This window comes from Phoenix dactylifera, chromosome 1 (assembly GCF_051530095.1).
Source record: "Phoenix dactylifera cultivar Ajwa chromosome 1, Ajwa_hap1_PhDact_Kaust_v1.1, whole genome shotgun sequence".
NCBI lineage: Eukaryota > Viridiplantae > Streptophyta > Magnoliopsida > Arecales > Arecaceae > Phoenix > Phoenix dactylifera.
In genome coordinates, this window is record NC_143190.1 from 47,838,284 (window position 1) to 47,854,095 (window position 15,812).

At 37.2% G+C, this 15,812-nt stretch overlaps 1 protein-coding gene across 2 annotated transcripts; it reads right to left on the bottom strand.

Annotated features, from left to right (window-relative positions):
- LOC103715939 (C3HC zinc finger-like protein) lies at positions 1–11,827 on the bottom strand. 2 transcript variants are annotated; one of them, XM_039125641.3, is made up of 7 exons: positions 11,538–11,827; positions 11,232–11,427; positions 10,368–10,491; positions 9,557–9,915; positions 4,450–5,800; positions 410–609; positions 1–313 (listed from the first exon to the last, which is right to left on the bottom strand). In XM_039125641.3, exons 1-7 carry the CDS (start codon positions 11,618–11,620, stop codon positions 239–241), a joined length of 2,388 nt encoding a protein of 795 aa, XP_038981569.3. In that variant the 5' UTR covers positions 11,621–11,827; the 3' UTR covers positions 1–238. The 2 variants fall into 2 exon arrangements, with proteins under 2 accessions (XP_038981569.3, XP_017700405.4); XM_017844916.5 differs by having other exon boundaries at positions 11,232–11,418; positions 11,538–11,757.
- Between the last annotated feature and the right edge of the window lie 3,985 nt (positions 11,828–15,812).

Below are 15,812 nucleotides of genomic sequence, written 5' to 3' on the forward strand. Positions count from 1 at the left end.
TTTGCAAGCATTACTTTCTCCAATCTCATTAAAGCACTAAACACACCAGTTAAAATGCAGTGATGAAAGACCATTCCAATCATCAAGAACATTTGAACTCCCCTGTTCAAGTCTAAATAGGAAGAACAACAAGCTCAGCATGTATTCAGGTATGCAACCGTAGCTGATCAGTCTCCATGCTAGTATGTCACGTTTCATGCATATGGTTCGAAAGAAAGTGCCTCAATCTTGGAAGCGTTTACTGACTGCTCTTCAATCTTTTGGGTGGTGGGGACATAAAAAGCTTTCGGACAGAAATGATGGGATCATCTTCCTGCATCACACATAGTGCCAATCCAGAGATCAGCTTCAGATAACAGATGGGGAAGCAAACAGAATTCAATATAAAAAAATCAGAAAAAAACAGTACCTCATCAAGTAAATCAGAAGGGTTCTCCAAATTTAAGGGTGTCGGAGAATCTTTCACTTGATGAACTAAAGCTGAAAGTGTCAGTTTCCATCCAGGCATGGTTACTCCCTCATTGGGAGCGATCCAGGGGCAGAAGGGCCTGTGCTGCCTGATTGGGTCAAAGTTGTTGATTTTACTATGCACCAGTTTTGGATTTTTTTCTGAATCACCAAAACAGAAAAGAAAAAGCACAGGTCAGCCTCCATTTCTTTCATGAGATACAGAGGATCGCAAACAGTACAACAGATTGTTATATCTCCAATGCTTTAAGCAAGCCAGTGAAGGGAAATGAAGAAAAGAAGAGATCAGCAGAAGTTGCTGATTAGCTCAGTAGCTTCAGTTTTTGCAGATCCAGACATCTGAATAGCATGAAAACACCAGAAGCAGGAGGTTGGGTAGTTTTCATCACTGAATTCTTGCGTTGTTGAATTCACCATCCTAATATTGAGTTCTCAACTTATAAAATGAATTTAAAACAAGCTGCAGGAGGGCTTTGTAGTTACTACACTAATGCTTAAATTTGTTGGAACAAAAAGGCCTAGGTCATGTCCGGATAACCTTAAGATATTGGGCATTAAAATTATATAAGAAACTCAAAGTTTGCATTAGGAAAACACATCACACCCAGATTCAAGTAATTGAAATTCATGGATAGCATAAGTAAGATTAATCTACCAATACATGACTAAGATTAATCTAACAATGCATGATAGCAATATAGAACAGTTTGCTCAAGCAAGGGGGGCACTAGAATTTAAGATCATAAATATTAGAGAAAAAATAACAAACGCTTGGGGATTACGCTAGGATAAACTAATGATGCCAGAGTCCTGCTTGAAGACCAACTTCTAAGAGGAGGAAATATATACATCGTAATTATTTAGAGATAAGAATGATAAAATTGATGTATCACAAAACCTTAAAGTGATGTGTTAGAAGGTCTGGTACCAATTATGATACAAAGAAAAAAGAAAATCAAAGGGAAAGATGCTGAAGGTTAGAGAGTAGAAGGATGTGTGACTCAAGTGCATACTGCGTCAAAAAATCTGCCACAGCTCAACAGTCTTTTATATCATAAGACACAATAACAAGAGTCTCTACCTTCAAGACCTAAAAGATACCTACCGCCTAAAAAGACGAGCAAATTCCAACTTAAACCAGTAATTAGTCTTAAAAATTAATTTTAGTTCTTTTTAGATCTTAAAAAACCACCAATTATTCTCAGGATATGCTACTTAAACCAGTTGAACATCACCCAAAAGCGGCGATGATGGTAGCCTAAAAACGATTTGCAGAATACAAAGAAATATTATACTTTCGGTAAAGGTAATTAAACTGTAACCTTTTGTAGTCCTTTAAATTGCAAATATCTTGTTTGGTTAAAGGCCATGATATTTTTGTCTGCACTCTGATTTGTGTGATACTTAATGCATTGGAATGCTAATTTAAATGATATCCAATGGCTCTGCTCTAATTTCTGATACACCAGATATTTTAATAGGTGAAGCATCTGAACCACTGCTGCTCTCGGAGGACAAATCTCTCCATTGCTTCTTGTCTTTCACATGCTTCTAGCTTATGAACTGCTCACTAATATGCATCACACATTCTCGCTGCACAGAAGCTCGTCCCCCCAATTACACACATTCTCGGTAGCTTGTGTTCAAAACAAGACAATGATAGACAATAATAGATTGATAAAACCTCTTCATGCATTGAGCAATGGCCACAAAAGATAATAGCAATAACATGTAGCAATCCCCTCAATGTATGGATTCCTTAAAAAATAGAGAGCCCGTTAAGATTCTCTTGAAGAGATATCAACAATAAAACCATGTGTATTTGATGGTATCAATGAAAATTCACTATCCACAAGATCTCAAGGACCTCCATCAAATAATATCCTTGACTACCACATTTTGTCATGTCATCCTCATGGAAATCCACATAAAGATTTTATAATTCTTGCATAGGATTTTCACTAATCAAATATACACCATACGTTGAAGGATAAATCAATTTTATTAAATGTCATTCTAGAATTTAGCAATTCTTGGAATTTCTTCTCCTTCTTCTTCTTCACTTTTTTAAAAGTCGCTCCAAGGTAAGAGAACAAGAAGAGGTATGCAGAGGGGGTACATTTCCTTGAGTCCTTGGAATTTTCCCTATGGTCACAATCCACCCATTTGTAACTCTATTTGACAAAAGATATTTCTCTCCATAGGAATGATATCTGAGCGATCCATAAAGCCAATCACGTGCAATGTAGAAAGACATGTTGGGTATACTTATGGTTGGCTTTTTGACATGGAAAGCTAAAGACCTCCAATTAAAGAATTGGTTGAAAAGTATTTAAAGCTCTATCTGATACAGGATGCTGTCTGGGCTAAGAAAGCATAATTATCAAAAAAAGAAACAAATTTTTGCTTACATAATGATCTACATGGTAATTTATAACTTACTTGGTACCTCCAAAACATGCGGTGAAAGGAGTTTGAAGCTTAAAGTGGAAGAGGATTTCACCCTGATTAGAACGGATAACATAAATACGACACTAAAATTACATAAAGCTGATTATTCATAATGACAGTCTATAATCATGCTTGGCGAAATATTATGCACAAATAAGGACACTGTATTCCTTGAAGTGTCGGAAGTTGCTTGATGGCCAAGCCACAAGGATTATTTGCTCAGGAGTTCCACATCCTTTTATTTCAAATTCTGTTAATATTTTATTGAAATTGATTTCAAGAGTCATTTTAATCATAAGCTGCAATTCAGCATGATGAAAAAGGCCCACCATAAAGTGAAAAGGCATCTCCAAAGTATATTTTTGTTACTCTAATAGGATCAACAAATGGATGAAAATTGAAAACAAGGACTTCTTCAAAACTCATCAGAAACATGAATGTGTCAATGACATAAACTAAAATCAGTTTACAAAGCATAAATTGAATCATTTGGTTTTTATTTTTGTTATTTTTTTAAAGATAAGTAAGAGATTGAGACAATGGAAGGAATCAAAAATCTATTAAACAATAGCAAAGACAAGTTATAAAATCATAACTTGAACATTAAGGTTCAATAAGCCTTATCTCCCAATATATGGCTTTGAATTAATGGATCATGTTATGATCTATCAATGTTTTAGAATGTTTTGTATTGAACTCTAAGACTAGCACATCAGAACACTACTAATAGGCGACAAATTCTAAGGTAAGAAAATTATGGGCAAAAGACCAACCAGCCATGAAAATTAGGAGTTTAAATAGGTGTAGCTGGCAATGGATTTATATCAACTATGGCCATTTGGTTAATTAGCATGCAAGTACTACATAACTCTAGAAAATTAGTTCGCATAGTGCATAATTCATCCACATGAACTAAAAGAAATGCATGAACTGACATGAACTTGCTACATGAAATTCTTTAGCTTTTGAAAAATTTTGGTGCAGTGTGCATGCAGTTACTGCACTAAGTAAAATAACTCAGTACATCATCTAGAACAATCAAAAGAAAAAAAATGTTTATTAGTTATCCAATGTAACAAACTACAATCACAAGTAATATGAACTTAATTATTTTTGTCTCAATCAAATGACCAATGAAAGGGTCTATTTAGAGCATCAAGAAGGGTATCATTAAATGTTCCTGTAGTTGTAGGTAGGACAATCCTGTTGGGTATTATGTGACACAAAAAGAACCTAAATGATAGCGAGAAGAGTAGAGCTGATATTTTGCAAAGTTGTAGCTCATGTACCACTTTGAATAGAACAAGTTTACAGATATAATAAAGGACATGAAAACCAATGAACTTCAACTGTGACCGATATTATTTAAGATGGTAAAGAATCTGTCCCATTGGCTAATTGACAAGAAATGCTGACACAGCGGATGGAAACAAGTAATTTAAATGAATCTCCTTCTTAGAAGCTTAAAACTAGAATGATACTGGACCTTAAATTTGTCACAAAAGAAAAAAGGATCAAAAGAATCCTTACCTGGTGCGTTGTTTGCTTCTGCTTTACCGCTGACATTCATCAATCCATTGGCCTTTTGATTTATTGCCTTTGCATCCTCAATGTTTTGGAGATCAGAATCCTTGTCACCTTTTCCTGAATTTATATTGTGGCTACTGGACAGAGATGCCTTGGTAGATGAACAAGATGCAATATTAGACGAATCATCATGATTCATTTCAGAAGCTTCACCGTAATGTACTGAATCTAATCTTGAAACACTGTTGCAATTTTGGTTGCAGACATCTTCTGATTCAATAACTAAGTTGTTCCCACAGGGTTCAGCATCATTTTGTATCGTACTTATGCCTTCTCCAACTTTAACACTATTATCAGCCTTGTTTTCTTCAGGGGGCACCTCTCCTTTCTCTTTATAATCAATATTGGTTCGTTGCAGAACTTCCGGTGCACATTGAATGGCATCTTTCGGATTTTCAACATTGCTATTTTTATGCAATGAGTGATCTCCTTGCTCGCTGTAGTTACCTTCAAAGGAGGTATTGCCACTAGGAGTATTGTTGCCCCCACGTATCTCCCCTTCAGGATGCGACTGAAAGTAGACATCACTGCTGAGTTCATTTTCACTTCTTTTGCGCTTTAGCAAACTTGCACCTTCTGGAATAACAAGACCGCCATTGATATCTTTTTGATACTGCAATAGATCATCATTTTGTGAGGAATGCTGAGTATGTGTTTGACTCGAGCTTGAATCTTCAAATGATGCATGATTTCTGCTAACACCGAGTTCAGCTCTTAAATGTCGGCTAACAATGGGGAAAGAAACTCTTGGTCTATAGTTTTGTCTAGTCGGTGGAGGACCACCTGCAATCGAAAAATTTAAGCCCAAATTTTTTTCTTTGGCCGATGAAATACTATAACCAGTATCACTGATTCCTTTGTTTGAACTGTAAATTCCTAAGCCCAAATTTTCCGCCCTTGGAGCTTGTACTCTACGAACTAGGTCTGCACCAAAAGTGGCTGGCTCATTTTGGCTGCTCGAATCTGCAACCACACTGAAAATTTCCAGAGGGCATTGCATTGTTGTTAAAGCCCATAATGCTACACGTGCTCCACAAAATCTGCAGTCTAAGACAACAGATGCAGGATCATATTGGTAATCACCAAAGGGAGGGTTGATATGTTCTCCCCCCTCAGCTTCACCCTGCCCATTTGACGAGTGAATTTTGACGCCTTCTTTTTGTTCATGAAGTATATGTTCTGATGTTTCAGATGTAGAGGTACCTTTGCCAAATGAACTTGATCTATCCTCACTTTCAACAGCATATGGAAGCAGTCGAGGTTCCCATCCACATAAACTTACAATTTTCAGTGCCTACAATTTATAGACCAACTGTTACCTTTGGAAGTATAAAAAACTAAAGAACAAGCAACATGTATCTCCAAAGGTTATGTAAAGCTATATCATGACATGGCATAACACAATTCTTATTGAGAAATCCAGAAGACACTTGAAAAGCATGTTTCCAGTCATTAATTGGTAGAAGAATAACAACATGAGTATATATAAGTAAACTAAACCCGCACTATGTAAGGAAGAATGACAACCAATGCAAATTGTAGTTATCTAGCCTTTAGGAATTGCTCTGACCTAATGTTTTGCTTAATGAGAAATAGCAAGCATCCATTGTCCTGCTATATAAGTGCTCCATTAGACAGCATCCTAATACAACTTTATGTTAATCAACATATTATTAACAATGAATTGTTCATAATCTCCTTCATGCCAAACATGCTCTAGCTATGCATGGGAACTGGTACAGCATGGAACTGACATATAAAAGTCTGGTTAGCATGAAGTACATCCTGAAAAAGGTTTGTAGAGCACACCCTGAAAAATCTGATATTAGAATGGCAAAGAATATTACTCTCAATTCTTCACCCTTGAGGATATATCATCTCAATGATCTAGAAAGAGCTATTAAATAAGTCAGCAGCAAACAAATAAATGATTCTTTGGCTAGGAAAAAAAATAGTTGTCGAATGTTTTCCTGAGTTCACTACAAGAGTACGGAGGGGCTTGCTCAGCACTAGTGCCGAAAATGCAATGAGTGCCAGAAGCATGGTTTTAGGAATAACCAATATCAGAATTTATTCTAATTTCTTGAGTCAACCTTAGGAAAGATTCATTCCTTCAGAATCATCAGCAACATAGATGGGTCAATATGTTGATTTTGTTTCTTACATAATTTTGAAGGACTAGGATATTTGTAGAATGAGTAGCAAGCTTGGATCTGCAAAGGATTATCTATTTCAAATCTCCAAGTCTATCAATTTAGAAATGCTGAATAGATTTAAGCCTCTTACTTTGGTTACATACATACATAAACACAATTGATACCATGGTATGCTCAACCGGCCTGTACCATCCGGTTCAGTACATATCGGACCAGTCTGGTACGGTGGCAGGAAACGTTTCCAACCCCTATGGGGCCAAAATCGAGTGGTACAGAGGCGTACCGGTACGAACCAGACTAGTTCGCACTGGTACGCCTTCAGTGATCACAGCGTGCTATAGCCAAAATCCTCTTGAACCAGTGGTACCAGTTTGGTACGGCCCGAACCGGTCCGGTAGGCCACCGGACGCCTATCGGTACCAGTTCGGCAAACACTGATCGATGCCTTAAGCACATGAAGCCTCGCAGTACGTTCACTTGTAGTTGGTTGTGTTGACACATAACATGTAAAGTGAATGTTCTATTTGACCATACCCAAACGTTTGCAATTCATAAGCGATGTAAAATGTGAGAACATACAAAGTAGTTATACTAGATTCTCCAGACAATTGAGAGGTTCAAAGATCACAATAACTAGATGAGAGAAATTAAACAAGGAAACAAAAAACATAAACCAGATGCCACATTGATAGGATGTCTGTAGTAGTGGTAGCACGAGTAATTGACAACTTCCTATCTCATTTAAATTTGGTGCACACTCCACACATTTTACCATCCTTGTTCTGAAGCTCATATATTATTAAACAAGGAGAAGGAGATGCTCATATGCAAGTCTCTTGAGATTCTAAGAAAGAAGATAAATCTTCTGAGACTTTAACCAATAATTTTTCAACTCAAGCAGTTGCAGTTTATGGCAATGTTCCAGAAGTTTAGCATAATATGCTGGAACCAAAGAGATAATCAGAAGTTTGGCTGTTTGCCACAGACAATTGGCTGAATCAAGTTCTAAATTTGTGTTTCTTCCCATCACAAGCACTCAGTCCTCCAAATATTAAGTACCACAACTTGCTCCCAAAAGATGGTAGATTTAGTAAATAGATGAATATTCGAATCCAAAGATGTTCTTGCAGTTAAATAGAAAGATATTTTTGAAGAATTCCATCTCCTTCTATAATACCGGACATATACTCTTCACAACAAAAGGATAAATAAACTAGACAAAAGAGTGTATTAAGTGAAACACAATATGAAATGCTAATGAAGAGGATAATACAATGCTATACATGATGCAGAAGTCTGAGTACACCAATCTCAACTTTGTTATATGGCTTGCAACACTTGTTGTGCAAAAGAACAAGAGTAGATAATCATTAAAATATTCCAGTTGAAGGACAGGCATGTGGTTAGTGAAGTATGCAATCTTGGGTCCATTTTGCAACACTATTGGCTTTCTTATTTTATTAAAACAGGTTACAAACCTCGTTCACAATTTTTTAAACAGGGAATAATTTGGTACTCTAACTGTTTTGTAAGTTCGCAAACATAAATAAACGAAAACAGATTTGGTGGTTGTGGGAGCTTTGTAAGAAGAAAATAAAAAACAAAAATATTAGGAACAGAAAATTCCCCTTCTAAAGAATATTTTTTTTATTAGATTAAAAAAAAAGGCTTACCAAACACATTTTACGTCTCAATTACTATTTCAGTTTCCAAAATCATAAATTAGGAAATGAAAATGCAATCAAGTGGCTACTGATAGTGGAAATATAAAGTGTGTTTCTTGATACTTCATGGGCAAGTGTAATCTAAAAGTGGTGCGCAGAAGATGGTTATATTGTTAAACTTGGTATAGGAGTAACAGTAGTACCAGAGCTATGCTCTGATGTTTAATTAATAACTCAGTTGGAACTTGAAAGTGATAATTATGTGGTGGCATTTTGTATTATACCTAGGATAGTTCTGCATTTACCATAAAGGCAGCAATGGACATACCTAGAATCGCTCAAAATTCCATATCCACCCATATCTGTATATGCAATAGGAGATGAATCCCGATTGAATTACAATGTCTCACATGAAAAAGTTTTCAAAATAACAGTTTTGTTTTTATATATATACAAATCTTATGTACATAGGTTAAAGATTCAACTCTAATATTTTCCTTCCAAGAAGCAAAAGAATGGTACCCTGATCGATCCAAAGAAAAAAATCGTGATGTGAGGAAAGTGCTACATTCTGAGTGTATCCTTAGGTTGTAAAATACACAACAATGAAGTTCCTAAGCAACCAAATAACATCTAACAAGGCTAGTGGCCTAATGCGCTGAACCAGTAGTTGGAACCTAGCTTAGTCAAAATCTCTGAATATAATAACAAGCATCAGATCTATTCAATACAATTTGGAAAAACTAAATTCCTAGATAACTAAGAACCCAAATCTTTAATAAATTTTATTTTCCTCCTGAACCCTATGACCCCCAATTGAAACTCTCCTCTTCCTCTATATCAAATTGCCTACCACTCTTTGTAGAATACCACCCAAGAACCTTCCACATAATTAGCATAAGATGTCTCTGGCTAACGAAGAAGAGATTTCTAGTTTAAACATAAATAGGGTTCAAAAAAGAAAAAAAGAAAGGAAATTAATTTGTTGTCAAGTGGTTTTCACCATTTCAAGGTAATGCCATATATCATGGCAACATCACAATCTTTATCATACACAGCCAGTTCACTGAATTTGGGCTTCAGGTGAGGGGATGCTGGGTTTAGTTGCAACGGTCTTTTTGAAAAATGCACAACATGCAGTTTATTTCCTCAACCAGCATGTCTTCAAGGATAATTTCAACCAACCAATTCTTATGATGTCAGCAACTTAGGAGCATAAGCATGTTATACCTGGTAATATAGATCAGAGTTAGCAGCTTCCAACGCACTCTCCCAATCTTTGCTTTTAGGACCAACTGTAAGCCTAATGCCATTTTTTAGGACAATTGATGCATGAGAAGGCAGTGTCAAAAATTCTTCTAATGTAGGGCTCTTCATCTTCATGTAATCAATAGCTGAGGATGAAATTAAAGGAAGGGCTGCGAGACGTAGGAGTGCAGAAAAACGTTCATTGTAACTCTCAACAAGTGCTGGAGGAGGTGTTGGAGGAAACAGTGCCAATGCTTCATCACATGCATTGTCAATCCATGGACATAGCAGTTTATGTCCATTGTCGAGCTTTAAGCTGAACACAGCAGCAGCCTTTTCAACTGCAGTAAGAGAATATGGTTTCAGAATAAGAATAACAAGGTAAAGAAATATGACATATGTTCAACAGTAGGATCAGAATTATATCAAAACCTACGAGTCAAAATCAACTCGAAGCATCTATAGCATCCAATATATTTATGCTGATACTAACTAATAGAACACATCATAGACATCCAATTAACAAGATTATAAAAATATTGCACTATATAACTCTTAAGATAAGCCATTGGCTATTAGTGAAACTTGAAAAAAGGATTCGGTCACATTTAGTTACAACAAATTTCAGCTATGGCTATTCCATGTGACAACTGGCTTATTTAAAGTTGGCCCGAAAAGCATGGAATTTCTTGTAACTATTGGGGCCATGTTAGCATAATCCTTGCAAGCAGGCAATGATTGGAACTTCGATGCTTGTTCTTAAGGTAAAGATGATACACAATGCATAACGGACCTTGTTGCAGTGTCCAAGAAGATGGAGTAGAAAAAAGAAGTCGTGCTCCACATGCTTCACATGCTATAACATCCATCTCTACATTAATCCAACCTCTCCTTGCACAATTTACAGGACGGATCACCTGTGTACAATGTAAAATAATAGTAAAAACATCCACTTGCAAACCATCAACAAGCATGTAAAGATTACCTTTTCATATATGCACATAACAGATGAAAAATATCTTGCAAAAGTTGATGCTAGAGTTCTACACTTCTATAGTACTTCCAATTCAAGAATACAATGCCTAAATACCTAAAAAAACTCTTGATTTAATTGTTGCCACGTCCCAAAACTTTAAATCATTTATACCAACATGATATTATATTACAAATTTAAGAAGAGTTCAGGCTGAAGCTTCAATAAATAAATACACATTTACTATTTGAACTGCAACACAGCACTCATTTGTAAAATCATCACATTCGCTGGGGACCAAAAAAAAAAAAACGTAACCTCATAAATCAAAAATGCTAATTCTATATATGCTCACTATTCGTAAACATGTCCATCAAAATTAGTTCCACCGTATCACTATTAGTTCACCTTATACGTAAAATATCTTCCTTTCTCTCGTGAAATTAATTCACAAATGGCAATACTTGATTTTCTTTGTTATCAGAAACCCTCATTAAATCTGTCTTCTTGCTCTACAACTCTACCCGATTAACAAACAATCGTAAGACTCAGATGCCTAACTTGGAAAGAAAATCTCTAGCATCTAAAAACCTAAAATTACCCACTAGAATCCAAAAATTATGATCTTTTTAATTCTTCTTCAACTTCTTCTATTGTATTGGGCCGAGAGGGAGACATCCAAACCTTCGGTTTTCCGAACCAGGTCATGGCCTTGAACGTAGCCAGCCTCCTCATCAAATCCCCTCGATCCCACGGCCGGCACGGAGGAGTTGGTCCGAGCATTCCCATTGAAGCCACGGTCGGAAGCCTCAGCCCCTCACCCAGACCTGCTCTCGAACCCAATTCCAGCCTCTTCCCTCTGTCCACCGAGCTGATCCCCCTATCACATAAAAAATGAAGGCGATTCAGCTAAAATCCATTAAAGATCAAAGAAAACAAAGAAAAAAGAATATCAAACCCCTATATTTTTCTAGGGTTTCGAAGGAGGACCTGGAGGGAGAGGGCTTCGGCCTGGGAGACTGGTAGAGCTTGTCCAAGACCTTCTGGAGTCGCTTCTCGGAATCGCCCGACATTCTTTTCCTTGGAATCGTGTTATCGAGTATCGATAGATCGATCGAGATATCCGCCGCCTCGAGCTGGAGAGAACGGTGGAGGGGAGCTCTCCTTGTTTGCCCTTCAGGCGCTCCGAACGGCCATTAGAGCCGCTCGAGAGCTCTTCTTTGCTTTTGGGTTGGCTGGGTCTCGCTCTGTCCTTGTTCGAGTCACCCGCAGGTCGTGTTAATCTATCGTGACCACTTACGTGGCAGTTATTGGTTTGCTGCTACGATCCCTGCCGAGGAAAATTGAAACGTCTGATCGGCTGTTACTTCGCGTACGAGCGGACAGCGGCTTCAGCGAATGGGCACCTGCAAAGTTCTCAATATCCAATTGGACCGGATTGAGTGCGGATCCGGCACGGCCCTGATGGGACCGGAATTAGCTTCGAAGCATGGTTTAGTATAACGGACATGATGACGTGATAACAGTTTCAGCCATTCATTAGGAATCCAACATATTATGTGATCGTTGCCCATCCATCCATGTACATCTCTTGTACATGTAATTCGCTAATTGGATACAGAAAGAAAAATTATAAAAATCATTATTCAAATTCAATTTACTTTATATAGTTATCAAAAATGGTGGGGGGTTTGCTGTAATTAACTTCTTGTGTGGCGTCTTTGAGTGCTTTCTCATAATCCTAATATTATTTTAAAAGGGTACACTCTAAGAAGAAAAATTGAGGCAAGAGGGGATCGTATATGTTAGTTTTAAGCATCTTTATTATACAGTACCATATATAATATCCAAATATTATTTTAGATTAATAAATAAAGATCACATTGTAATAGTGCTACATAATAGTCATGATTGCTATTCTCTAATTTATCCTGACATGATTCATCATATATCATATTTTTCCTTACATTAATATCTACAGAAATAGAATTACCGACCGTTGTACAGTATAAACCCTCCTAAAACAAGGGTCCGGCCTCCGCTCCCTTAACCAATTAAATCGAGACATCCTGGCGATAGGAGCCCCGACCACGGCTGCAAACCATTGTGAGGGACTGACGAAGACCTCAGTAACCATATCTGATGGTGTTATCGACCGGAAAGAATAAAATAAAATCGAAAAATCCAAAGAAAACAAGGAAAACATAGCATTCGATCCTTCACAAAAATCAGACGAGCCAGATTCAAGGCTTTAAGAAGTACAAAAGGAGGAGAAGATAGATAAAAGCTAGTTGGGGCCTTACCTGATTCTGGCGGCAAATGGTGGCGGCGACGGTGCGAAAGACAATCGGTGCTCGTAGAGGAAAGTTGCCAAAATATCCGGTGAAGAGCTCCAATCGAGTTCGGCTTCCCGGTGGAGGAGGATGGGGAGAAATGTTAGATTTTGGTTAAATAATGATTAAAAGTTTTCATACTTAAAACATATATATTATGCATATAAGTTAAGAAGGGAGTATGGCGTGGATGGTTGGTGTGTTGGTTTGAGGTGGATGAGGTTATTGGTTTGACTCTCTCTTTCCTTTTTATATTCTCATATAGAGGATTTATTTACGTGAAGGAGAGGCAGCTTGGTTATATTTCTCGGTTCTCTGTGCTTGTCCGAAGCGCGAAGAGCCGAGGTCGTATCTTGCCCGTGCTCGTCCAAGAGGAGCCGAGGCTGAGGTCGGACCACAGGTGCGATGAGCCTAGAGGAGCCGAGGTCGGACCATAGGTGCGATGAGCTGTGCCTCGCACCCAAGGCGCCAAGAGCCACGTCGCTTCCTCGCTTGCACCTCTTCGCAACCGACCTCGCATCCGCTGGCCCTACTCTCAGTGCTTTTCAAACTTTCTTACCAGTTTTGACTGTTGGATCAGTTTTAGGTCGCGTCTGTCCCGAAGAAGTCTATAAGTAGACCTCTTTAGATTAGACAGAGTACACAATCGAAAGCAGAGAAATTCTATTCTCCCTTTCTGCTATTTTTCTTTCAATCAACGGGTTTGCTGCATACTGATTCTGGGTTCGAAGGCTTCTTTGATCCGTGCAAATCATTGAGGCAGAAGGAACAGTGCGACAGGCTATTGTATCTCAGGAGTAGAACGCCATCCAATCCTAGTGCACTGTAAGGCGGCGAAAACCTACTTAAAAAAAGTGGCCAACATACCACGCCTCAGCATCTTGGATTTCATTTTTCTACTTTCTCTATTTATTTTCTCTAAGCTTATTTCTGCCTATTATTTGTTGAAGTAGAATATTTTAGATTTTACTAATTCTGTGACAGTTTATTCCCAACAAGAATGTGGAGGAGCACTTATAAATCTTGGCGGCGATTGGAATCCAACTCGGAGTCGAATACTCGGATTCCGTCCGACCAACTCGAGGAGGGGGGAGTCTTCTCCTTCTCAGGCACACGTGCCTTTTTTCTCCTTTTCTTTGGGCCGAAGCAGACTGGGCTAAGCAGACTTTTGGGCCGGTCAAATGGGCTTGGCCAAGTTCAGGCTTTAAAAGGCCTGACTATTACAGTTTTATTACGCCATCGCTAAAGCACCTTGCTTGAGTCTTCCATTTATTATAAATTGTTATATTATTATGTTGTATTTCGAGAATAACCGAAAAAAGAAAGGAAGAACATGTGACTTAAGCTAGTAAAATTACTAAACTATTGATATAACGGCCTATGCAATTATTTACATCTTATATGCAGCCCTCGCCTAAAGCTATTATAAATTAGATCTAGAAAAACCATTACTTAAAAAATAATTATTCGTTCAACCGTAGCCATTGCAAGAAGCAATGTTGAGAAGAGTATGGAAGACGAGAGCGACGGAAAGGGGCAAGCCATCTGCTATCGACCTCCGCCACCGTCAGAAGACAAGAACGACGGCAAAAGGCGACCGATCTGCTATCGACCTTAGCCACCGCCAACAGACGAGAACGACGGCAAGAAGCATGCAATCCTTTCCCCCTTTCCTGGCATTCTCTCTGGATGCTTGCTATGGTTCTTTCTTTCTTTCTTTCTTTCTTGTTTTCTTGCTTTTCCTTTGAATTTTAGTGACAGTTCTTGATTTCTAGTTTTGCTTCGTTGTTCTTTGGATTCTAGAGACGGTTCTTGATTTCTAATTGGTTTTGATGTTTGTTTGGATTCTTGATATGGTTACTTGATTATTCGGTTCTTAGTGTCCTGCGTTTTCTTTGGATTCTACTGGAGGTTCTTGATTTATAATTTGGTTTCAGTGTTCTTTGGATTCTAGAGATGATTCTTGAATTCTAGATTGGTTTCGGTGTCCTTTGGGTTCTAGAGATGATTCTTGATTTCTAGTTGGGTTTCGGGTATGTTGACTTCAGTTGCCTGCGGGGGGAGCCCAAATAGGAGGGCAGTAATACCTAAATTTAACCGGGATAACCATTCATATGATTTTATATCATTTATTTGATTTATTTCAATTTTACATGTCGGATGGTGACTGGATTTTTATTTTTTTTATATATATATCATGTAAGTGTTCATTTTACAAATCAAACTTCATAGTTTTTGTTTTTTCAGTTCACTTTGTAAGTTTCTGTTTGTTAGCTTCTCTGTTTTTATTTATGTCGGGTTCCTGTATCTGTTTGAAAATTCAGTTATATATTTTCTTTTACACTTTTTATTATTATTATTTTTAAATATTCGTATATTCAGTTTTCCAATTTTTTTATTTTTCTCCTGTGTATTTTCTTTTTTAACTAATATTTTTTTGTTCTTTCCTTGTATGTCCTGTTTTGTATTTTATGTTCCATTTTTTCTAATTTATATATGTTGCTTACTATTGACTCATTTTCATATTCAGTTTACAAAATCAGTTGCATACATCATTTTTGAAAAATTCTTCTGTTTGGTAATCTTTGCCTTTGTTCTTCTATAATTGAGTTGTTTTTTTTGTTGCAAATTCTGTTCTTTATTTTCCTTTTCTGTCAACTAAATGTTGATTTATATTCTGCTTTCTGTTGCTGTCTTTACATATTCAGTTGTCTATATTTGTTTTGGGTTTCATTTTACCTTTTATTTTATAGTTTCTTTTTCGAATTTTATATATCTTATCTGCTCTTTGTCCTTCATTTATATACCTTATTCGGTCTTATTTCAATTTTTAGTATTCTTGGACTTCTTTTTTTTCTGTGTTTTCAACATATATCTTTCTTTGATAGCAAAGTTTCCCAGGGGTGCATATGTTGTAACTTGCATAGTCAAA